The sequence below is a fragment of the Lithobates pipiens genome, unplaced genomic scaffold (genome assembly GCF_037356315.1).
Source record: "Lithobates pipiens isolate NorthernLeopardFrog02 unplaced genomic scaffold, aLitPip1_a1.2 Scaffold_19, whole genome shotgun sequence".
In the NCBI taxonomy this organism is placed as follows: Eukaryota; Metazoa; Chordata; class Amphibia; order Anura; family Ranidae; genus Lithobates; species Lithobates pipiens.
In genome coordinates this window covers 273,777,982-273,803,618 of record NW_027507764.1, presented here as the reverse complement: position 1 = coordinate 273,803,618, position 25,637 = coordinate 273,777,982, and the positions used below count along the sequence as shown (strand labels likewise).

Sequence of the window (25,637 nt, the reverse complement as noted above, 5' to 3'; positions counted from 1 at the left end):
ATATACCTAAACAGTAAATAATAATCCAAGTTAATTGCATATAAAATTACATATACCTAAACAGTAAATAATAATCCAAGTAACGTGACCAAACGTGATCCGTGATTAAAGTGTCATGTGCTAAAATAAAATAAACATACAATATATGTACAATATTGGAATATCCAGTGCTTCATAAGTTAATAGTCACATAGACCGGTGAGAGTATATAGTGCAAGCAAACCTATACCTCACAAAACGCAGTTGGTATAACAGATTGTATCGATAATAGCATATATGTGAATCACACAGTGCAATTACACGGAGTAAAAGAGTCTCTTAAAAATAAAACATATATAAAGTGACATGTGATCCGTAAAGTGCTTCTCCAGATGATGAGTGCCAAAAAATCACACTGTGTGTGCACGCTCTTGTGCCTCTTCAGTGCTCCACACACATCAAATGAAATGGCCCCTTACCTTACTGCTGTAAGGTAAACAGCAGACAAAATAGGATCTCAAACAATCCAAGCGGTGTACCCCTACTCTCAAATTAAGAGTCTTGTCCCCACATCAGGTGTTGCAATGACAGGATCTCGTAAAAAGGAAAGGGAAGGCTCCAATAGTGAAGTACATATATACTCTAATTGTTAAAATCAAGACAGTGGAGAGGTACTCACAAACAATAGCTCAGTAATTCGCAAAAAAACACACAGCCGAGCGTTCCGTTAGTGTCTCGGACGTTATTTCCGGTATCCAGATTCCTCCTATTCCGACGCGTATCGTCATGTGTCACATGACTTCACACATGACGATACGCGTCGGAATAGGAGGAATCTGGATACCGGAAGTAACGTCCGAGACACTAACGGAACGCTCGGCTGTGTGTTTTTTTGCGAATTACTGAGCTATTGTTTGTGAGTACCTCTCCACTGTCTTGATTTTAACAATTAAAGAGTATATATGTACTTCACTATTGGAGCTTTCCCTTTCCTTTTTACGAGATCCTGTCATTGCAACACCTGATGTAGGGAGAAAACTCTTAATTTGGGAGTAGGGGTACACCGCTTGGATTGTTTAAGATCCTATTTTGTCTGCTGTTTACCTTACAGCAGTAAGGTAAGGGGCCATTTCATTTGATGTGTGTGGAGCACTGAAGAGGCACAAGAGCGTGCACACGCTGTGATTTTTTGGCACTCGTCATCTGGAGAAGCACTTTACGGATCACATGTTACTTTATATATGTTTTATTTTTAAGAGACTCTTTTACTCCGTGTAATTGCACTGTGTGATTCACATATATGCTATTATCGATACAATCTGTTATACCAACTGCGTGTTGTGAGGTATAGGTTTGCTTGCACTATATACTCTCACCGGTCTATGTGACTATTAACTTATGAAGCACTGGATATTCCAATATTGTACATATATTGTATGTTTATTTTATTTTAGCACATGACACTTTAATCACGGATCACGTTTGGTCACGTTACTTGGATTATTATTTACTGTTTAGGTATATGTAATTTTATATGCAATTAATAGCAAGCACTAGGCACCTTAGATTAATCTATTAATTTAACATTTTTTAAGGGAGCGCAACACCACTTATTTGATTTTGATACCCTAGGGACACCCCCATGGGCGGAACTGAGAGTTCTGAGTGTTGTATTACAACTTTGCCTAGTACTCTCCTAGAGGTAAGGTATACAACCCAATGGCTAAGTGAGGAGCTGTGTCAGTCAGTGAATATAAGAGAAAATCGATAGATTAGTCGTCAGACAAACTAATCGTTAGTTGCAGCTCTAATTATATATACATACATACATATATATATATATATATATACATACATGCATACACACATACATATACACACACACACACACATCACGGAACTGGTGGATGTTAGAGACCTTGCTCTCCTCCACCTTCTGATTGAGGATGCCCTACAGAATAGGGTTTGGGTGTGGAGACATGCTTGGCCAGCCAATCACCTTTATCCTCAGCTTCTTTGGAAAGGCAGTGGTCATCTTGGAGTTGTGTTTGGGGTCGTTATGTTGGAATACTGCCCTGCGGCCCGGTCTCGAAAGGGAGGGGATCATGCTCCGCTTCTGTATGTCACAGTACATGTTGGCCTTCATGGTTCCCTCAACGACCTGTAGCTTCCTAGTGCCAGCAGCACTCATGCAGCCACAGACCATGACACTCCCACCACCATTCTTGACTGTAGGCAAGACACACTTCGTACTCATCTTTGTACTCCTCACCTGGTTGCCACAACACATGCTTGACACCATCTAAACCAAATAAGTTTATCTTAATCTCAGCAGACCACGGGACATGGTTCCAGTAATCCATGTCCTTAGTCTGCTTATCTTCAGCAAACTGTTTGTGGGCTTTCTTGTGCATCATATTTAGAAGAGGCTTCCTTCTGGGACAACATCCATGCCGACCAATTTGATGCAGTGTGTGGTGTATGGTCTGAGCACTGACAGGCTGACCCCCCACCCCTTCAACCTCTGCAGCAATGCTGGCAGCACTCATGTCTATTTCTCAAAAACAATCTCTGGATATGCTGCTGAGAATGTGCACTCAACTTCTTTGGTCAACCGTGGCGAGGTCAGTTCTGAGTGAAACCTGTTCTGTTAAAGCACCGTATGGTCTTGGCCACCATGCTGCAGCTCAGTTTCAGGGTCTTGGCAATCTTCTTATAGCCTAAGCCAGTGATGGCGAACCTTGGCACCCGAGATGTTTTGGAACTACATTTCCCATGATGCTCATGAACTCTGCAGTGTATTTGAGTGTCATGGGAAATGTAGTTCCAAAACATCTCAGGTGCCAATGTTCGCCATCACTGGCCTAGGCCATCTTTATGCAGAGCAACAATTCTTTTTTTCAGATCCTCAGAGAGTTCTTTGCCATGAGGTGCCATGCTAAACTTCCTGTGACCAGTAAGAGAGTGAGAGTGATAGCACCAAATTTACAATACCTGCTCCCCATTCACAACTGAGACCTTGTAACACTAACGAGTCACAAGCCACCGGGGAGGGAAAATGGCTAATTCAGCCCAATTTGGACATTTTCATTTAGGGGTGTACTCACTTTTGTTGCCAGCAGTTTAGAGATTAACGGCTGTGTGTGGACAGCAAATTGACACTGTTATATAAGCTGTACACTCACTACTTTACATTGTAGCAAAGTGTCATTTCCTCCGTGTTGTCACATGAAAAGGTATAATAAAATATTTACAAAAGTGTGAGGGGTGTACTCATATATATATATGGCACAGTAGTGTAGTGGTTAGCACTCTCACCTAGCAGTAAGAAGGGTCGCTGGTTCGAATCCCAACCAGGACACTACCTGCCTGGAGTTTGCATGTTCTCCCTGTGTGGGTTTCCTCCCACGCACCAAAGACATGCAGGTAGGTAGGTTAATTGGCTTCTGTCCAAAATTGGCCCTAGTATATGAATGGGGACCTTGGATTGTGGGCTCCTTGGGGGTAGGGACTGATGTGAGTGTGCAATATACAGGGATAGGGACAATTGCAGACACTCACTCAGGTTGAACTGGACGGACTGGTGTCTTTATTCAACCTTACTAACTATGTAACACTATATATATATATATATATATATATATATATATATATATATATATATATATATATATATTCATAGTTTCATAGTTAGTTAGGTTGAATAAAGACACCAGTCCATCCAGTTCAACCTGAGTGAGTGTCTACAATTGTCCCTATCCCTGTACATTGCACACTCACATCGGTCCCTACTCTCAAGGTGCCCACAATCCAAGGTCCCCATTCATAGACTAGGGCCAATTTTGGACAGAGGCCAATTAACCTACCTGCATGTCTTTGGATTGTGGGAGGAAACCGGAGTACCCGGAGGAAACCCACGCAGGCACAGGGAGAACATGCAAACTCCAAGCAGGTAGTGTCGGGGTTGGGGATTTGAACCAGCGACCTTTCTTACTGCTAGGTGAGAGTGCTAACCACTACACCACTGTGCTGCCCATATATTATATATATATATATAATATAGTTATATATTTTTTTCTTTCGAATGCTGCTGTAATATCTTGCAGGTATGCTGCTTTTTGAACTTGTGAACGATTTGTACCAGTATTGTTAGATTTTCCCCCAGAGCTGGCTGAAAAGCCAGATGGAGGGTGGCTCCCTTCCTTTATAGTGTTCTATGTAGCCACCCTTGTGTGCATGCTCCTAGCTGGCACATACAGACAATGCATGTGTCCATAGAAAGATATGGGGCTGCAAGCTACTCCCTCTTCTCCCCCCCCATCCTTTACACTGACGATGCCATATCTGAACAGTGTACTGAAGTTACTCTGTGCGTTCACTTCCCCTCCTGTTGGAAGTTCAGTGAAGAGTCACACGGAGACCTGGAGCCAGCGGTGGTGTGAAAAGAGTTCTGTATCTACATACATACAGAGCTAATCATGCACAAAGTAATAGCTTAAACACCTGTAAAAGATGTTTTTTTTTTTGAGCTACAGTGTGCATGAGCCCTAAGACAGGAGACTGTCTTTCAGAAAGTGTTGTCTGGAATATGTGCATGGTCTCCTTTTTTCACATCCTCTAAATACAGGAAGGGCATTGGAGAAATATACTATAGGGTGTTTTAACCGTTTGCCGATCGCCGATATACGTCAGCAGAAGGGCTCGTACAAGCAAACTAACGTACCTGTACGTTGCCTTCAAGAGGCGGCCAGTGGGCGCACGCATGTCCACGGCAGTCTCTGAGTCGGGTCACGGGTCCCGCGGACTCGATTGCCGCGGGTATACCCACGCTTGCCTCATGGAGAGGAAGAACGGGGAGCTGCTAATGTAAACAAGCATGTCCCCATTCTGCCTAGTGACAGTGTCACTGATCTCTGCTCTGTGATTGGGAGAAGAGTTCAGTGACGTGTCGCAAGTAGCCATGCCCCCCCCCCCAGTTAGAAACACTCCCTAGGACACACAACCCCTACACTGCCCCCTAGTGGTTAACCCCTTCGCTGCCAGTGTCATTTACACAGGAATCAGTGCATTTGTATAGCACTGATTGCTGTATAAATGACAATGGTCCCAAAAATGTGTCAAAAATGTCCAATGTGTCCACCATAATGTCGCAGTCATAATAAAAATCGCTGATCGCCGCCATTACTTGTAAAAAGAAATTAATAAAAATGCCATAAAACTATCCCCTATTTTGTAAACACTATAACTGCTGCGCAAACTAATCAATAACCGCTTATTGCGTTTTTTTTAACCAAAAATATGTAGCAGAATACGTATCGGCCTAAACTTTGTTGTGGTTGAACTAGATGGACTTGTGTCTTTTTTCAACCTAACAATGTAACTGAGGAAAAAAAAAATGTTTTTTTTTTTATATATTTTTGGGGGATATTATAACAAAATGTAAAAAATAATGCATTTTTTTCAAAATTGACGCTTTTTTTTTGTTTCTAGCACAAAAAATAAAAACCGCAGGGGTGATCAAAAGAAAGCTCTATTTGTGGGAAGTCAAATTTTGTTTGGGAGCTAAGTCGCAGGACAGCGCAATTGTCAAAGTGATGCAGTGCCGAATCGCAAAAAGTGCCCTGGTCAGGAAGGGGGTAAATTCTTCCGGGGGCGAAGTGGTTAAGAAGGATTTGCCTCACATTTAATTTTCATTGTGGATGTTGGTATTTTTTTTTTGAGTTTATGAAGCACAAAAGGGTCGATACAAATGTGCAGTTGACAGACAATAGTTAAAATATCAATCAGTACAGTGTATGGAGTAAATACATCCGAAAGAATGGTACGTAAGCAGAGTAAGGATGTTGGTATTTATTATGCAGCGTACACACGTAGCCGACTATGCGGCGGACTTAGTCTGGCTGACTTCCCGTCGGACGTTCCGAACGAGCTACTTGCCCACACACGGCACTTTTTTAGCGGACTAATACAGCGTACTAAGTCCGCCGGACTATCCGCTGTACTTTTGAAATGAACGGACTCGCCCACACGCAGAGGAAAGTCCGCTCATTTTGAGCGAGTCTCCAGGTAGCCGGGGCGAGCGAAGGAGGCGTCGCTGGCCCCGTCACCTGGTATGGACTTAAAGGGGAACCCCTACGCCGAAAAATCAGCGTGGGGGTCCCCCCCTAGGTCCATATCAGACCCTTATCCGAGCACGCTACCCGGTCGGCCAGGAAAGGAGATGGGGATGAGCGAGCGCCCCCCCCCCCCACCCTCCTGAGCCGTACCAGGCCGCGTGCCCTCAACATGGGGGGGTGCCTTGGGGAAGGGGGGCCGCGCGGCGCCCCCCCACCCCACAGCACCTTGACCCCATGTTGATGAGGAAAAGGGCCTCTTTCTGACAACCCTGGCCGTTGGTTGTCGGGGTCTGCGGGCAGGGGGCTTATCGGAATCCGGGTGCCCCCCACCCTATGTAAATGAGTATGGGGTACAATGTACCCCTACCCATTCACCTGTAAAAAAAAAAGTAAAAAAAAAAACACAACACACAAGGGTTAAAATAGTTTATTGCACAGCTCCGGGGGTCTTCTGTCCGTGTTCGGGGGTCTTCTCGCCGGACTCCTCCACTATCTTCTGCTAGCTCTTTTGCTAGCGGAGGAGCCCGGCTTTCTTCTTCGCCGCCGCCCTCTTCTTCCGACTTCGGGGGTCTTGTCCCCTTCTTCGGTTCTTCTTACCAGGCCACCGCGCCTTCTGTTCTTCTCTTCGGATGTTGCCTCGTCGCTGCCTCCGCTCGGGGACGCTGCGCGCGGCGACTTATATAGGGACATCACCGGATGATGTCCCCGCCCATTATGTCGTCACAGTCCCAGCATCCTAGTCAGTAATAGGTGGTGACAGGTACTCTTTATGGAGGGATCGGGGGTCTAAAAGACCCCCGATCCCTCCTTTACACTTCAATGTATTCAGATTGCCGAAAACGGCGATTCTGAATACTGTATATTTTTTTGAAAGCGGCACCATTGGCAGCCGAGTAAATGGGAAGTGACGTCATGACGTCGCTTCCGTGTTTACTATTAAGATACTGGATTACGGCTTCGTTCCAGTTCCTCCCCAGCAGCCGGAGGCATCGGAACTTGAATCGGTGCTTCCGATCGAGCGGGAGCACCGGTAACAGCGGTGGGAGGCGGGGACTTTTAGCCGCTTCGGTTGTTATGGCTGGATAGCCAATCGCCTGCTGTAAAAAACGGTACCGGGATGATGCCTGCAGGTGCGGGCATCATCCCGGTATACCCCCCGGAAGCCGAGTACGCAGATCTGCGTACGCTTGGCGGGAAGGGGTTAAATAATAGAAGCACCCCAGGATTCAGGGCTCCTGGGACCTGTACAAGCTATATGAGCACAAATGCAAGCATCTATAGTTGCCTGCTTTTCATCTTCAGCTTCTGACTCAGCACTTTTAACCACTTGACCACTGGGCACTTAAACCCTCTTAATAACCAGACCAATTTTCAGCTTTCGGTGCTCTCACATTTTGAATGAGAATTACTCAGTCATGCAACACTGTACCTATTTGACATTTTTTCATTTTTTTCACACAAATAGAGCTTTCTTTTGGTGGTATTTAATCACTGCTGTTTTTTTTTGTGCTATAAAAGAAAAAAGACCGAAAATTCTGTAAAAGAAATGCATTTTCTATTATAAAATTTAGCAAATTAGTAATTTTTCTTCATATATTTTGGCCAAAATTTATACCACTACATATCTTTGGTAAAAAATAACCCAAATCAGTGTATATTATTTGGTCTTTGTGAAAGTTAGAGAGTCCACAAGCTATGGTGCCAATCTCTGAAAATTGATCACACCTGAAGTACTGACGGCCTATCTCATTTTTTGAGACCCTAACAAGCCAGGAAAGTACAAATACACCCCCCCCCCCCCCAAATGACCCCTTTTTGGAAAGTAGACATTCCAAGGTATTTATTAAGATGCATGGTGAGTTTTTTTAAGTTGTTATTTTTTCCCACAATGCTTTGCAAAATCAAGATTTTCTTTTCTTTTTTCACAAAATTTTTATACTAGCAGGTTATTTCTCACACGAAGGCATATGCATAGCACAAATTACACTCCAAAACACATTCTACTACTCCTCCCGAGTATGGCGATACCACATATGTGAAACTTTTACACAGCGTTACCACATACAGAGGCCTAATATGCAGGGAGCGCCATCAGGCATTCTTGGAGCATAAATTACACAAATAATCTCTTGACAACCTCTTACATTTTTGAAGGCCCTGGAGAACCAGGACAATGGAAACGCCCCAAAAATGACCCTATTTTGGAAAGAAAACAACCCAATGTTTAATCTATGAGGCATATCGAGTCTTTTGAACATGTCATTTTTTTCTACATGTTTTTGGAAAATGTGTTAAGAAAATGAAAGCATATTTTATTTTTACACAATGTTGTCCATTTACACAATATTTCTAACATATAACACGTACATGGCAAAAATTGCACCCCAAAATAGATTCTCCTACTCCTCCTGAGTACGGCGATACCACATGTGTGACACTTTTCCACAGCGTGTTCACATACAGAGGCCCAACATGCAGGGAGCACCATCAGGTGTTCTAGGGACATAAGTTTCAAATCTAATTTGACTATCTATTACACTTTTGTGAGGCACTGTAGTGACATGGATATGGCATAGATGAGCATGAATGGGGATAGATGAGCATGAATGGGCATGAATGGGCATAGATGAGGAAGGATGAGCATGGATGGGGAAGGATGAGCCATGGATGGGGAAGGATGAGCCATGGATGGGGAAGGATGAGCCATGGATGGGGAAGGATGAGCCATGGATGGGGAAGGATGAGCCATGGATGGGGAAGGATGAGCCATGGATGGGGAAGGATGAGCCATGGATGGGGAAGGATGAGCCATGGATGGGGAAGGATGAGCCATGGATGGGGATGGGGATGGATGAGCCATGGATGGGGATGGGGATAGATGAGCCATGGATGGGGATGGGGATAGATGAGCCATGGATGGGGATGGGGATAGATGAGCCATGGATGGGGATGGGGATGGGGATAGATGAGCCATGGATGGGGATGGGGATAGATGAGCCATGGATGGGGATGGGGATAGATGAGCCATGGATGGGGATGGGGATAGATGAGCCATGGATGGGGATGGGGATAGATGAGACATGGATGGGGATGGGGATGGATGAGCCATGGATGGGGATGGATGAGCCATGGATGGGGATGGATGAGCCATGGATGGGGATGGGTACGGCCGAGTGTGGATGGGTACGGCCGAGTGTGGATGGGTACGGCCGAGTGTGGATGGGTACGGCCGAGTGTGGATGGGTACGGCCGAGTGTGGATGGGTACGGCCGAGTGTGGATGGGTACGGCCGAGTGTGGATGGGTACGGCCGAGTGTGGATGGGTATAGATGGGATGGCTGGGTACAGCTGAATATATGACTGAGTGCGATTGAGTACGGCTGCGTACGGCTGGGTACGGCTGGGTACGGCTGAGTATGGACGGGTACGGCTGAGTATGGATGGGTATGGCCAATTATGGATGGGGGTGGATGGAATGGCTGAGCATGGATGGATAGGATGGATGAGTATTGCCGAGGATGGATGGATATGCAGAGTATGGATGGATGCGTATGCAGAGCATGGATGGGTATGCAGAGTATAGATAAGTATGCAGAGTATGGATAAGTATGCAGAGTATGGATGGGTATGTTGTCCATTTACACAATAGTTCTAACACAAAACACGTACATGGCAAAAATTACACCCCAAAATAGATTCTCCTACTCCTCCTGAGTACGGTGATACCACGTGTGACACTTTTCCACAGCGTGGTCACATACAGAGGCCCAACATGCAGGGAGCACCATCAGGTGTTCTAGGGACATACGTTTCAAATCTAATTTGACTATCTATTACACTTTTGTGAGGCACTGTAGTGACATGGATGAGGCATGAATGTGGCATGGATGAGCATGAATGTGGCATGGATGAGCATGAATGTGGCATGGATGAGCATGAATGGGGATGGATGAGCATGAATGGGGATGGATGAGCATGAATGGGGATGGATGAGCATGAATGGGGATGGATGAGCATGAATGGGGATGGATGAGCCATGGCTGGGTACGGCTGAGCATGGCTGGGTACGGCTGAGCATGGCTGGGTACGGCTGAGCATGGGTGGGTACGGCTGAGCATGGGTGGGTACGGCTGAGCATGGGTGGGTACGGCTGAGCATGGGTGGGTACGGCTGAGCATGGGTGGGGAATGGCTGAGCATGGTTGGGGAACGGCTGAGCATGGGTGGGTACGGCTGAGCATGGGTGGGTACGGCTGAGCATGGGTGGGTACGGCTGAGCATGGGTGGGTACGGCTGAGCATGGGTGGGTACGGCTGAGCATGGATGGGTATGACTGAATACGGCTAATTATGGATGGGGTGGATGCGATGGCTGAGCATGGATGGACGGATATGCAGAGTATGGATGAGCGGGTATGCAGAGTATGGGTGGGTATGCAGAGTACGGGTGGGTATGCAGAGTACGGGTGGGTATGCAGAGTACGGGTGGGTATGCAGAGTACGGGTGGGTATGCAGAGTACGGGTGGGTATGCAGAGTACGGGTGGGTATGCAGAGTACGGGTGGGTATGCAGAGTACGGGTGGGTATGCAGAGTACGGGTGGGTATGCAGGGTATGGGTAAGTATGCAGGGTATGGATGGGTATGCAGGGTATGGGTGGGTATGCAGAGTATGGGTGGGTATGCAGAGTATGGGTTGGTATGCAGAGTATGGGTAAGTATGCAGGGTATGGGTGGGTATGCAGAGTATGGGTGGGTATGCAGAGTATGGGTGGGTATGCAGAGTATACAGAGTATGGATGGGTATGGATAAATATGCAGAGTATGGATGGGTATGCAGAGTATGGATAGGTATGCAGAATATGGCTGGGTATGGCTGAGTATGCAGAGTATGGATGGGTATGGCTTAAGTATTCAGAGTATGGATGGATGGATCTCTCATAAGCAGCGCTGTGGGCGCTACACATACAGCCCACACTACTGCTGCCACCGATCTCTCCCCTCACACTGGACGGAGAGGGGAGGGAGGAACCGTAAATCACGCCGGTTTGTTTACATGTGATCGCTCCCTTTGACGGAGCGATCACATGGTAAACGGCCGCGATTAGCACCCGTTCACCGTGAAGGTCACGGAAGTTCTCAGGTGCGTGCCCCAGGGGGCGCGCGAGAGAGGAATTCTGGGAGGAAGTCACTGTACACCCTCCCAGAGTTAACAAACTGCCCTGTAGCCGTCATTCGACTATGGGCCAGTTATTAAGTGGTTAAAATTAGCAGAGGAACAATAAAACTGCATCATTCTTTCTTCCTTTTTAACTATGTTTGTCAAAGATTAAGGCCAGAAATATAGGAAAACATTAACAGCAACACTTACCTACTAGACGAAGTACTGTAGCGACAAGGATATCGGAGACAAATGAGACATTAGGATTGCCTTTTTTGCGCTTCACCCATTTATCCAGTAGGGGCCATAATTCTTTACTAAGGAAACAGTAGTATAAAAATTTAGTCTGTTTTCTAGTGCCAACACATTTTGTCAATCTTGCACAAAGCAGTTTATAGCAATTACATGAAGAATCAATGTTAAAACTAAACTCCAGACAAGCAACTAAATACACAGCTGAAATACCTAAATTTAAATTTACTCTTCAATGCTTTGTGCAATTCTGTTTAGACTTGCTATGCAGGCACCCTTCAAAAGCAAATGTACATAAACAGTGTCACGCAATACCTCTTTTCCAACTAATTTCCGCACACTGAGCAGCATAGCCAGATTTAGAAAATCGAATTGCAATCTAGCTTGCTGAAGAATAAGCCCCCAGTAGAAGAAACAGTGTTCACTCATTACAACATACTCGCATTAAGTATACACATAATTGATTTGTCACAGACTTGACCAATTTAGGAGGGTCCTTTCACACTGATGCGCTTCTAAATACATTTCCATTGACTTACAATGGAAGGTGATATTTTTTGGGTGCACTTTTGAAAAACTGCATCAAAGATGCAGCATGCAGAACTTTTCAAACACTGCCCACCTGCTGGTTTGAACAGTTACCTAGGATGTAGCAGGAAATAGTTGTCATGTGCTTTCGTTGCCCTGGAAAAGCACAGCAAATGAACAACAGTGTAAAAGACATTAAAGAATCTTTTAGCTTAAAAATAACTGGTCAACAAGGGCAAAAATTTGGTCAGTTTTCCTTCAGGACCAAACGATATAATTCTGTCATAGAAACCATTTTACACAGATGTGAACAAATTTGTTGGTATCCTTCCATGAAAAAAGAAGGGCCCGTAGATTTCTCTGAAACAACTTGAAACTGACAAAAGAAATGTTAAAGTGGTTCTAAGGCCTTAACCACTAAGCACTTAAATTCCTTTCCTAACCAGACCAAATTTTCAGCTTTCAGCGCTCTCACATTCTGAATGACAATTACTCAGTTATGCAACACTGTACCCAGATAATTTTTTTTCTCCTTTTTTCACACAAACTGAGCTTTCTTTTGGTGGTATTTAATCACTGATAGGTTTTTTTTATAAGACCAAAAATGCTGTAAATATTCTTCTAAGTTTCTGTTATAAAATTTAGCAAATTAGTAATTTCTCTGAAGTTCATTGACAGACACAGCTCCTTTAATTCTTGACCTTAGGGTTATCACACCACCTTCAGGAGAGGACTAAGCAGAACATGTAAGACATGTAAACAGCAAGACTGCACAGCACTGCCCAGGGGGCGGTCCCTCTGGCTATAACCACTCACCCTGCTTCCTGCAGCTCAGTCAAAAAGCAGTACAAACATAAATAGGAGGGGTGGGTGCTGTGTCCATCAATGAACTTCAGAGAAAAGGATTTTACAGTGAGTACAAAAATCCCATTTTCTCTTTCGTTCATTGACGGACACAGCTCCTTTTATTCTTGACCTTAGGGACATCCCCCAAGCAATGTCAAAAAACGAGGGGTGGAGCAGCAAAACATAACTTCACCCACAACAAAAAGGAACAACTGCCATCTTAAACGGCCGCCATCAAAACCTGCGGCCAACTTATGCATCAAAAGATGCATACACAACAAACTTGTAACTGAAAGTGCAAATTGCAACCTTACACAGCCACCTGTAAAACCTTGCGGACAAAGCAAGCATCCGAAGATGCACTTATGTCAACTTTGTCGAATTTAGTGAAAGTGTAACTGGATGACCACATCACCGCCTTACACACCTGGGAGACAGACGCTTGATGTCGGAAAGCCCAGGAGGTTTCAATTGCCCTGGTGGAATGAGCCGTGACAGGAAAAGGGGGCACCCGCCCCTTTAAGGCATAGGTCTGAACCACGATCTGTCTGATCCACCTAGAAATGGTGGACGAGCCAGACATTTTTTTGGACCAGCCACCGAGACACAGTCTGACTTCCGGAAAGGAGCCGTAGCAGACAGATACACCCGTAGAGCCTGGACCATGTCCAGGGAATGTAAGGCAACTTCTTTTGGGTGTGTCACCTTAGGACATATAAGGATGGTAACACGATGTCCTCATTTAGATGGAATGCCGAAACCACCTTTGGAAGGAAAGAGGGCTGCGGACGTAGCACCACATTATCCTTGTGGATGGCCAGGTAGGGAGACTTGCATAACAAGGCCGACAAACTCAGAAACCCTTCTGGCAGATGTAATAGCCACTAGAAAGACTACTTTCTGAGAAAGAGTTAACAAGGGAATATCCCTAATATTTTCAAACGGCGGTTTCTGGAGCGCCGATAGCACCAGATTCAGATCTCACTGAGGTAGTGGTGGTCGAACCAGAGGGACTACGTGTCGAACCCCTTGCACAAAAGTACCCACCAATGAGTGAGTCGCCAAGGGACATTGCAAAAAGACAGCCAAGGCTGATATCTGCCCCTTGATGGTGCTTAAGGCAAGTTTCTGATCCACTCCTCGTTGCAGAAACAGCAGGATCCTGGAAACCGAATATGTGCGTGGACCCCACCCCATCTCCTCACACATGGAGATGAAAGCCTTCCACGTAGGATGGTAAATCTTTCGCGAAGATGACTTCCGTGCCCTCAGCATAGTGGAAATGACCACGTCTAACAGACCTCGGCCCCTTAGTACCTGATTTTCAACAGCCATGCCGTTAAAATCAGCGACGGTAAAGCAGGATGAAGTATCGGACCCTGCGATAGAAGGTCCTCTCGCATTGGCAGCAGCCAAGGAACATCCGCCACCAGTCATACTAGGTCGGCGTACCAAGGACATCAAGACCAATCTGGGGCAATCAGAATCATCGGAATCCCCTCGGCCTCCACTCTGCGCAGCAGACGTGGTAGAAGTTTTGAGGGGGGGAGGCATAAATCAGCCGATAATGCCCCCATGCAGCCACAATTGCGTCTGACACGTCCACCCAGGGGTCTCTTGTCCTGGACACAAACCTCTGCACCTTCCGAATGAGCCGAGATGCCAGGAGGTCCACATCTGGTGTGCTCCACCTTAGGCAAAGGAGCCGGAATACATCCGGATGCAACGACCATTCCCCTGGGTCCAGCATCTGAAGACTTAGGTAGTCCATCTGCCAGTTTTCTACGCACGGAATGTAAATGGCCGACAGGGCTGGCACGTGCAGGAGTGACCTCCCATACTGTGGCCGAGCTCCTTGTTCCTCCTTGATGGTTGACATATGCCACTGCCGTGGCGTTGTCCGACTGGATCCTGACTGTATGCCCCTGTAGCCTCCTGGACCATGTGGAGAGACACCATCTGATCGCCCGAAGCTCAAGCACATTGATCGGCAGTTGGAATTCTTCCCACGACCAGAGGTCCTGGGCTGACTGTACGCCCAAACCCCCCCCCCCCCCAACCAGTTAGGCTGGCGTCCGTTGTGATCACTGTCCAATGGAGAGGAAGGAACGATCTCCCGGACTGAAAGGGCCGGAGACCTCAGCCACCAGAGAAGGGAATCCCTGGCTCACCCGAATTTGACAATCCAGGGATAATAGAGATTTGTTCCATTTTGACAAAATCTCCTTTTGCAGGACTCGAGTGTGAAATTGAGCTTACGGTACCGCTGAAAGTGGCTACCATGAGGTCCAGAACTCGCATGCAGAAGCGCAGCGACGACTGCCTGCAGTTCACCAACAACTTCATCGCAGTTTGAAGAGTCTGCAGCTTGTCTGAAGGGAGAAAAACTCTTGCATCTAAGGAGTGCAACAGTAAGCACAGGTACTCCAGGCGTTGAGTCGGCACTAACACCAACTTCTTTAAGTTCAGCACCCAACCAAACTCCCGGAGAGTCTGCATGGTGATCGCTACATCCTCCCCTAATTCTGACGCAGAAACTGCTCTCAAGAAGGTCATCTAGGTAAACCAGGGGTCCTCAAACTATGGCCCTCCAGTTGTTCAGGAACTACAATTCCCATCATGCCTTGTCATGTCTGTGAATGTCAGAGTTTTACAATGCCTCATGGGATGTGTAGTTTCGCAACAGCTGGAGGGCCGTAGTTTGAGGATCCCTGAGGTAAACCATGATTGTGATCCCACATTGCCTTAACAGCACCAGAGTTGGAGCGAACACTTTGGTAAAGACTCAGGGTTCTGACGCCAGGCCAAAAAGGGAGAGACACAAACTGGTAATGCTCTTCCCTGACTGCAGATCACAGAAACTCCGATTCTTGAAGCATATGGGTACATGTAAGTACACATCCTTGATATCCAAGGACACCAGGAAGTCCCCCTGATGGAGTGCAGAGACCACGGAGCGAACGGATTCCATCCTGAACCTTTGCACTTTCACAAAGCTGTCGAGGGCCTTAAAGTCCAATATTGGACGTACCCCTTTCTTTTTGGGGACTACAGATTGGAGTAGAATCCCTAAAACCTTTTCAGTGCCAGTACCGGTACTGTAATCCCCCGCAGCAGCAGGTCCTGTACGGCCCCGAACAGGGTTTTCTGACGAGCCGAAGTAGAGGTAGGTTGGAGGGAAAAAAAATTGGTGGACAAGAAAGAAACTATCTTGTATCCCGATGAAACCAGTTCACAGACCCATTGGCCGGACAGTAGGGAGGTCCACCGAGCTGCAAACTCCCAAAGGCGACCCCCAACCTCAGAGTTGGGCGGGGACAAACCTTCATGCAGTAACATTTTTGCTCGCAGACTTGTTTGACTTGCAAAACCAGGGACGCTTCTGTCCTTCAGCAGGCACCTTGTCAGACTGGGAACGATTACCTGCCGACCCGGGTGGGCGAAAAAGCCATTTCTGAGCAGAAAAAGAGGGCCCTTGCCTAAGGTGTGGCTCCTTACCCTTCCTGGACTGTGGGAGCAACGTGCTCTTCCCAACGGTAACATTTTTAATAATGTCATCCAGCGAAGCTCCAAATAGCCTCTCACCTTGGAAAAGGGCAAATCCGCCAGGGCTTTTTTAGATGCCTGGTCCACAGACCAGTATTTCAGCCAAATCAGGCGCCATAGCACCACTGCCGATACTAATGCTCTAGAGCAGTGATAGCGAACCTTGGCACCCCAGATGTTTTGGAACTACATTTCCCATGGCGCTCGACTACACTGTAGAGTGCATGAGCATCATGGGAAATGTAGTTCCAAAACATCTGAGGTGCCAAGGTTCGCCATCACTGCTCTAGAGAGTAAGGGGACTGTATCCAGGGCCGCATCACAGACATAATTAAGGCCATGCACTAACTGATCTGCCAGTTCTACGGAGACCGGGGAAGACTGTTGCTTCTCCAATTCACAGTGCAACAACTTTGCTCCATTCAGTAAGCGTCTGACACCAAGGTCGTGGCCAGCACAGGTCATAACACTGACCCCACCACGGTAAACATGGACCTGACCACTGCCTCTGCCCTTGAAGGCAGGAGTCCCTGCTACCAGAATCGTGGTTACTTTATTAAACCTGGATACCGGGGGGGGTCACCAACTGGAGGAGACACCCATTTTTTCAGGAGGCTCTCCTCAAAGATGTAATGCACCGCCATTCTTCTTGGGACTGAAAAGGCCCATTAATAAGTCAAATATGGAAACACCTTAGGTGTGCGGGCCGGTATGCGGGACCCAAAAGGGACGCCACCTCAGCAGAAGTTCCCGTTGTATATTGTATCTTCAGGTTATCCCGCACCGCAGTGATAAGTGCTTCTACTAGCCCTTTTTCCTGCGCTGACCCGGACACAGAGTCATTCTCACTGTCCAAACGGTCCTGGTCCTCATCCTCTGAAACATCAGAACAGGGGCCGCCAGTCACCGTGGGGCCCGAGTCTGAATCAGAGCTCTCCCAGAAGATGGGGGGGCAGGGGGCTGCTTACACCCTAGCAACAAAGGTCTCCAGGACTGCCGACAAAGCATCCATAGGCACTGCATTTTTAGTAGGTGAGCCAGTTGCAATAGCAGGGATGTCTGGGGAAAAAGCGACAGCTTATGAAGCCATGCTGACTCTCACTCGCCTGCCACAACTTAGGGACTTAAGGCAAGGTACACAAATCCCACCCTCCTAGCTGCTTGCAGACTGAGGGCCCCCCCCCCCCCGCAGGACTCACCACCCTGACCGAGTGCTGCGTTGTGCTGTTGCTGACTGCTCTGCCCTGTGTCAGTCACAAAGTGCCCAGAGTAAAAACAGGATTTTTAAAACCTCTTACCTGTAAAATCCTTTTCTTTGATGTACATCAGGGGACACAGAGCCATAGTACTTACTATGTGGGTTATAGGGCCACTGATAGGTGATGGACACTGGCACGCCCTAAGGCAAGAAGTGTACTCCCTATATAACCCCTCCCACTACTGGGAGTCCTCAGTTTTGTAGCCAAGCAATACAAGTGTATACCAAGAAGGGAGGGACCTCTGTGTCCCCTGATGTACACCAAAGAAAAGGATTTTACAGGTAAGCGGTTTTAAAAATCCTGCTTTTCTTATATCAGGAGACACAGAGCCATAGTAGTTACTATGTGGCATGTCCCATAGCAATGGCAACTGAAGGGAGGGAAACACAACAAAAAAACAGAAGGCCAGAGGACTCATACTGCAGCCTTCAGTATATTGTGCCCAAAGGCAATATCCTCATGACCTTAATATTGATTTGATAAAATCTGATAAACGTATGAACCGAAGACCAAGTCGCAGCCTTACAGATCTGAGCCATAAAGGCCTGATGATGCACCACCCAAGAGGCACTAATCATCCAGGATAAGAGTGCTGTAAGATAAGAAGAAAGGAAGAATTTTCTTCTTTAAGCTGAAGCTTGAACAACCAATTGACAAATCTATTAGGATATAGTGGATTTTGACGCTGCCTGTCCACATCTTTGGACCTTCTGGCAGTACAAACAAAAACATCTGTTTTGCAAACCTGAGCGGTCGCCTTAAAATAGACTCTAATCACTCTTAATACATCAAGGGAATGTAGTGCCTTCTCTTCCCTAGATTGAGGCTTCGGGAAAAAGAAGGAAGAATAATATATTGGTTTAAATAAAAAATAAAAAAACTGTTACCACTTTTGGTAGGAATTCAGGATGAGGACATAAAACCACCTCATTCTTATGCATGATCAAATATGGCTCTTTACAAGACAGGGCCACTATTTCCGACATCTTTCAAGCTGAAAAAATGGCAATCAGAAAGATTATCTTTCTTGTCAAAAAGAATCAAGGGACTTTCTCGTAAAGGCTCAAATGGCTGATTTAGCAAAGCTGGTAAGACCAATTTTAAATCCCAAGAATTTTAGAGATGCCTTGATAGGGAGATTAATCCGTGTTACCGCCTGAATAAGCAATGCACAAAGAGTGGGAAGCAAGAGGCCATTTAAAAAAAAAAAACACTGACAAGGCCAGCTTCATTTCAGATCCCATATGCAGGAAATCAGGAATCCTGCCAATGACATACTTCCTGGGGTGCCAGGATCCACACCAAGAAACATATGCCTTCCAGACTCTATAGTAAAATGATTATAGAAGCTGGCTTCCTGGCATTAATCTAAGTAGACCCTACCAAAGGAGATCACCCACAATCTTTTATAAAGTGGGATTCAACAGTCAAACCTGTTCAATTTTTTGTCCGTAAGGTAGGATGAAATACCGGACCTTGTGCGAGAAGGTCTGGCTACAATGGCAGAGTCCGAAGGACTCCTACTGCCACCTTTATGATCTTGGTAAATCAAGATCTTCTGGGACCCACCAGAATAAACTGCTTCTGTTCCTGCTTAATCCCGCGGAGAAGGCGCGGAAGTAGCAGAACTGGAGGAAACGCATAGATCAGTGAAAAACTGATCCCATGGGAAGACTAATGTGTCTGTTCCGCCTGCTAGCGGATCCCTTGTTCCCGGACACAAAGTTGTCGACTTTGTTGTTGAATCTGAACGCGAATAGGTCCATGTCTGGAATGCCCTATTTCTGACATATCGCTAGGAAGATGTTGGAGTTAAGAGATCATTCTCCCAGAAATTAGGTTCTAATGAACCCAATTAGAGGTGGGTTCCTCAACAGCCAGCGCTGCAGGCAGCAAAAAAGGTTGAGTAAGGAAGTACACAAGCAACCTGTCTTGTGATGCTACTCCTTCCATATTAGGCTCCTCAGAAGAGGATAAATAAGTATCTTCCAAATATTTGGGACGATCTACCTGATCCCCAGCCTCCTGCACCTGAATAAGAGGGTCCTGAGGACTATATGAGAATCTGCTGTTTAGCCCCACTATGGAGAGACATCATAGCATTAATCGTCTTTCCAAATTACAAATGGCAGAAGAAAAAACCTTTTGTATGATATATACAGAGACTGAAGTGTTTTATACAACAGTTTCCCCTGACGGCTCAATCTGACTAGCTGCATCCCTCTCAGAGAAGGATGACATTCTTTTGGAAATGGATTCAGTTTATAGTGAAAAACCATTGACCCCCTTTAGAGAAGTTCATGGTCCCATTCATAGCCTGAAGCATAAAGCAGAGGCACTATGCAAAAGAATGTACATTGCTAGGCTATAGTTCAGTGCCATTAGCGGCTATTAATCCTAGAATGGTAAAATATAACGCGTCAAAGCGAAAAAACCCTGTGTCACTAACCTGAACAAGCCATCCTCTTGCTCTGTCCCTCCACAGCCAGCAGCAGCTTCCACACACAGCGCTAAAATCAAGCCGTAATTACCCCTCCTGTCGGGATTACTGGACGCATTCCACCACAGACCCATCACCCGAGCAGTGGTGGCTGTTGGCCACGGCACACTGTGACACGGACAGCAGTAACCCGGTCATATGTGTGCCCCGGAGCATATAGCTCACTGGCCGCACCTGGAGCAGGAGGGGCATGTCGTGGCTGACCCAGCGTGTTGCTAGGGTCTGGTCACGCTCGATGGCCAGGCTGGGGAGACTACAAGGATCTATATTATCCAGCCTGTCACCCCACCCGAAATTGTAGAAAAAAATTAAAAAAATTCCCGGAACCAATGGTCCCCTCGGGGAGCCAGATCCTTCTCCTACACTAGGCAGAAAAAAACTGAGATGCAGGAAGCAGGGTGAGGGGTTATAGCCAGAGGGACCACCCCCTGGGCGGTGCTGTGCAGTACTGCTGTTTTTACATGTTATACATCTTCTGCCTTGTCCTCTCCTGAAGGTAGCGTGATAACCCACCTTAGTCAAGAATTATAGGAGCTGTGTCCGCCAATGAACGAAAGATAAATACACATTTCATTTCTTGACTACCTCTTGCATTTTGAAGGCCCTGGAGCACCAAGACAATGGAAATGCCCACAAAATGACCTCATTTTGGAAAGAAAACACCCCAACGTATAATCTATGATGCAGAATGAGTCTTTTGAACATGTAACGTTTTTCCACCAGTTTTTGGAAAACGTGGAAAGAAAGTTGTCAAAGTATACAATATTTGTAACACATAGCATGTACATACCAAAAATTACACCCCAAAATAGATTTTCCTACTCCTCCTGAGTATGGCGATACGTGTGAGACTTTTCCACAGTCTGGCCACATACAGAGGCCCAACATGCACGGAGCACCATCACGTGTTCTAGGGGCATACATTTCAAATCTAATTTGACTACCTATTACACTTTTTTTACACAAAATGTAAGTGCATGGTTTCCCTGGAAGCCCAGGTTCTGAATGTGGGGAAGCAACTGTCAGCACTGAGAAGTCCCTTCATATTAAGGGAGAGCCAGGTACGTACACGGCAGGTGGAGACAAAGAGGTGCAGGCACTAGCAAAGTGTAGATGGGTAACAGTCAGGAAGGGTAGAGGTGGAAGCGCCAGGGAGGCTGATCCAGAGCTGGAGCATTCCCAATAAGTATGCTCCATTGAGTGAAGTTGGTGAAACCAGTCAGGGAACAACTGGAGCTGATTGAATCTCCTAGCTGCCGGGGGAAGAACTCCTCCAGTGAGAGTCTGGGGGGGGGGGGGGGGGGGGGGCGAAGGGAAAGGAAAGAGATTCTGGTGGTAGAGGACTCAATTTAGAAGGACAGAGAGGGCAATCTGTGACAAAGACCTGACGCGCCAAACAGTATGTTGTCTACCAGGCGCTTGGGTTCGGCACATCACGGATCTGGTGGACAGATTACTGGGAGGGGCTGGGGAAGACCCAGCTGCATGGTGCACGTTGGCACCAATGACAAAGTCAGAGGCAGATGGAGTGACCTAAAGAACAATTTTAGGGACTTAGGAGCTAAATTGAGGAAAACGACCTCCAAGGTAGTATTCTCAGGAATACTACCGCTACATCGAGCCACACCAGAAAGGCAGAGGTAGATTAGGGAAGAAAATAAGTGCTGAAGAGCTGGTGTAGTAAGGAGGGGTTTGGGTTCCTGGAGGACTGGGGCGACTTCTCAGTCGATAACCGGTACTATAGAAGGGACGGACTGCACCTAAATGAGAAGAGTGCAGATCAGCTGGGAATGAAGATGACCAAAAAGTTAGAGGGGTTTTTAAACTAGGCGCTGGGGGGAGGGTCCAGAAGAAGAGATAGTCAGTTCGGAACATACTCCAGAGGGTAGTACTGGGGGCATTAGTGGTAGGTTGACCACAGCACATAAACCCAAGGTAAGTATAGTAGGAAGGCCTAGTTGCAATCTCGTAAAACCCAATAAGAGGATAATATACCGGTCTAAACTATGTGGCATGTTTACATATGCCGGGAGCCTGGCAGACAAGATGGGTGGGACTAGAGATACTGTTGTATGAGGAGGATTTGAATTTTGTGGGAATTTCAGAGATCTGGTTCAACAGCTCTCATGATTGGCTGGCAAACATTCAAGGGTATACCCTTTATCGCAAGGATAGAGAGGGTAAAAAAGGGGGAGGGGTATGCCTATATATCAAGAATAATGTACAAGTGAATGTGAGAGATGACATCACGAAGGGAGCTAGGGAGGAGGTGCAATCTTTATGGGTAGAGCTCCAAAGGGATGAAGCTAAGGGGAAAATAATGGGAGTATGGTATAGACCCCCTAACCTGAGGGAGGAAGGGGAGACAGATCTCCTATCACAATTTGGATTAGCGGCAAGAATGGGAAGTGTTATCATAATGGGAGATTTTAATTATCCAGACATAGACTGGGCAGAGGGAACCAAGCATTCCTCTAAGGCTCGCCAGTTCTTAAATGTCTTGCAGGACAATTTTATGGGTTAGATGGTAGACGCACCAACTAGAAATAAAGCGTTACTGGATCTATTGATTACCAAAAATACAGACCTGATCACTGATGTGGAAATACGGGGCAATTTAGAGAACAGCGATCACAGGTCAATTGGCTTCCGTATAAAAACACACAAAATAGGAAACATAAGAGGAATACAAAGACACTGAATTTCAAAGAGTCAACTTCCATAAACTACGAACCTTACTAGAAGGTATAAATTGGGATAAAATCTTAGGAAAAAAGAACGCGGAGGAGAGATGGGTTTGCTTTAAGGGCATATTAAATAAGAGCATTAGGCAATGCATCCCATTGGGTAATAAATTTAAAAGAGCCTGGATGGCTTAACTCCAATGTAAAAATGCATATACAGTGGTGTGAAAAAGTGTTTGCCCCCTTCCTCATTTCCTGTTCCTTTGCATGTTTGTCACACTTAAGTGTTTCGGAACATCAAACCAATTTAAACAATAGTCAAGGACAACACAAGTAAACACAAAATGCAATTTGTAAATGAAGGTGTTTATTATTAAAGGTGAAAAAAAATCCAAACTATCATGGCCCTGTGTGAAAAAGTGATTGCCCCCTAAACCTAATAACTGGTTGGGCCACCCTTAGCAGCAACAACTGCAACCAAGCGTTTGCGATAACGTGCAATGAGGCTTTTACAGCGTCCTGGAGGAATTTTGGCCCACTCATCTTTGCAGAATTGTCCTAATTCAGTTACATTAGAGGGTTTTCGAGCATGAACGGCCTTTTTAAGGTCATACCACAACATCTCAATAGGATTCAGGTCAGGACTTTGGCTAGGCCACTCCAAAGTCTTCATTTTGTTTTTCTTCAGCCATTCGGTGGTGGACTTGCTGGTGTGTTTAGGATCATTGTCCTGCTGCAGAACCCAAGTTCGTTTCAGCTTGAGTACACGAACAGATGGTCGGACATTCTCCTTCAGGATCTCTTGGTAGACAGCAGAATTCATAGTTCCTTTTATCACGGCAAGTCTTCCAGGTCCTGAAGCAGCAAAACAGCCCCAGACCATCACACTACCACCACCATATTTTACTGTTGGTATAATGTTCTTTTTATGAAATGCAGTGTTCCTTCTATGCCAGATATACTTGGACACACACCTTCCAAAGAGTTCCACTTTTGTCTCATCGGTCCACAGAATGGTGTCCCAAAAGTCTTGGGGATCATCAAGATGTGTTGTGGAGAAATTGAGACGAGCTTTGATGTTCTTTTTGCTCAGCAGTGGTTTTCTCCTTGGAACTCTGCCATGCAGGCCATTTTTGCCCAGTCTTTTCCTGATGGTGGAGGCATGAACGCTGACCTTAACTGAGGCAAATGAGGCCTGCAGTTCCTTGGACGTTGTTGTGGGGTCTTTTGTGACCTCTTGGATGAGTGGTCGCTGCGCTCTTGGGGTAATTTTGGGCGGCCGGCCACTCCTGGGAAGGTTCACCACTGTTCCATGTCTTCGCCATTTGTGGATAATGGCTCTCACTGTGGTTCGCTGGATTCCCAAAGCTTTGGAAATGGCTTTATAACCCTTTCCAGACTGATAGATCTCAATTACTTTCTTTCTCAATTGTTCCTGAATTTCTTTGGGTCTCGGCATGATGTGTAGCTTTTAAGGATCTTCTGGTGGACCTTACTGTGACAAGCAGCTCCTATTTAAGTGATGCCTTGATTGTGAGCAGGTGTGGCAATAATCAGGCCTGGGTGTGGCTAGAGAAATTGAACTCAGGTGTGGACAACCACAGTTATAGTATGTTTTAACAAGGGGGGCAATCACTTTTTCACACAGGGCCATGATGGTTTGGATTTTTTTTCACCTTTAATAATAAACACCTTCATTTACAAATTGCATTTTGTGTTTACTTGTGTTGTCCTTGACTATTGTTTAAATTGGTTTGATGTTCCGAAACACTTAAGTGTGACAAACATGCAAAGGAACAGGAAATGAGGACACTTTTTCACACCACTGTAAAAGCAAAGGAGAAGGCCTTCAAAAAATACAAGGTTCATCATCAGCATTCAGACTTTATAAAGAATGAAACAAGATATGTAAGAGTGCAATAAGGACAGCTAAGATAGAACATTAACCACTCAATAACCGCCCTATAGCCGAATGACGGCTTCAGGGCGGTTTCTTAACTCTGGGAGGCCGTCATATGACGTCCTCCCAGAATTCCGCTCTCGCGCGCCCCCTGGGGCGCGCACTCGAGAGCATCCGTGACCGCTGGGTCCTGCATCACGGATCACGGTAAACGGCCGCTCATAGCGGCCGTTTACCACGTGATCGCTCCGTCAAATGACGGAGTGATCACTTGTAAACAAACCGGCGTCATGTTATGACGCTGGTTCCTCCCTCCCTCTCTCTGTACCGATCGGAACAGCGGAGGGGGAAGAGATCGGTGTCAGCAGCAATGTGGGCTGCATCTGCAGTGCCCACATCGCTGCTCACCGAAAATTAACCCTGCAATAACCCTGCAATAACTCTGCAATAACTCTGCAATACCGTGCAATACCGTGCAATACCGTGCAATACTCTGCATTACTCTGCATTACTCTGCAATACCCTGCAACGCTCTGCAACGCCCTGCAATGCTCTGCAACGCCCTGCAATGCTCTGCAACGCTCTGCAACACCCGCCAACACCGTGCAACACTCTGCAATGCTCTGCAACACCCGCCAATATCCTGCAATGCTCTGCAACGCAATACTCTGAGATACCCAGCCATACTCTGATATACCCAGCCATACCCAGCCATAGTCGGTGATACCCTGCAATACCCAGCCATAGACACCCCCCCCCCCCCTCCCGCCGCCCTCCGGTGCTTCTACCGACTCGCCAATACGATCAAATCCAGAATCTTTTTTTTTTTTTCAGGCTTCCCAGCTTAGAGGTGAGATGTGGGTCTTATT

At 46.3% G+C, this 25,637-nt stretch overlaps 1 protein-coding gene across 4 annotated transcripts in view; it reads right to left on the bottom strand.

Moving 5' to 3' along the window:
• Positions 1-25,637, bottom strand: part of ICE1 (interactor of little elongation complex ELL subunit 1) — a 464,643-nt gene that overhangs the window by 63,636 nt on the left and 375,370 nt on the right. For all 4 annotated transcript variants that reach the window (XM_077491941.1, XM_077491944.1, XM_077491942.1 and 1 more), the window contains one exon: positions 11,464-11,570. In XM_077491941.1, the coding sequence (XP_077348067.1) occupies positions 11,464-11,570 (107 nt within the window). The remainder of the gene's footprint in view (positions 1-11,463; positions 11,571-25,637) is intronic.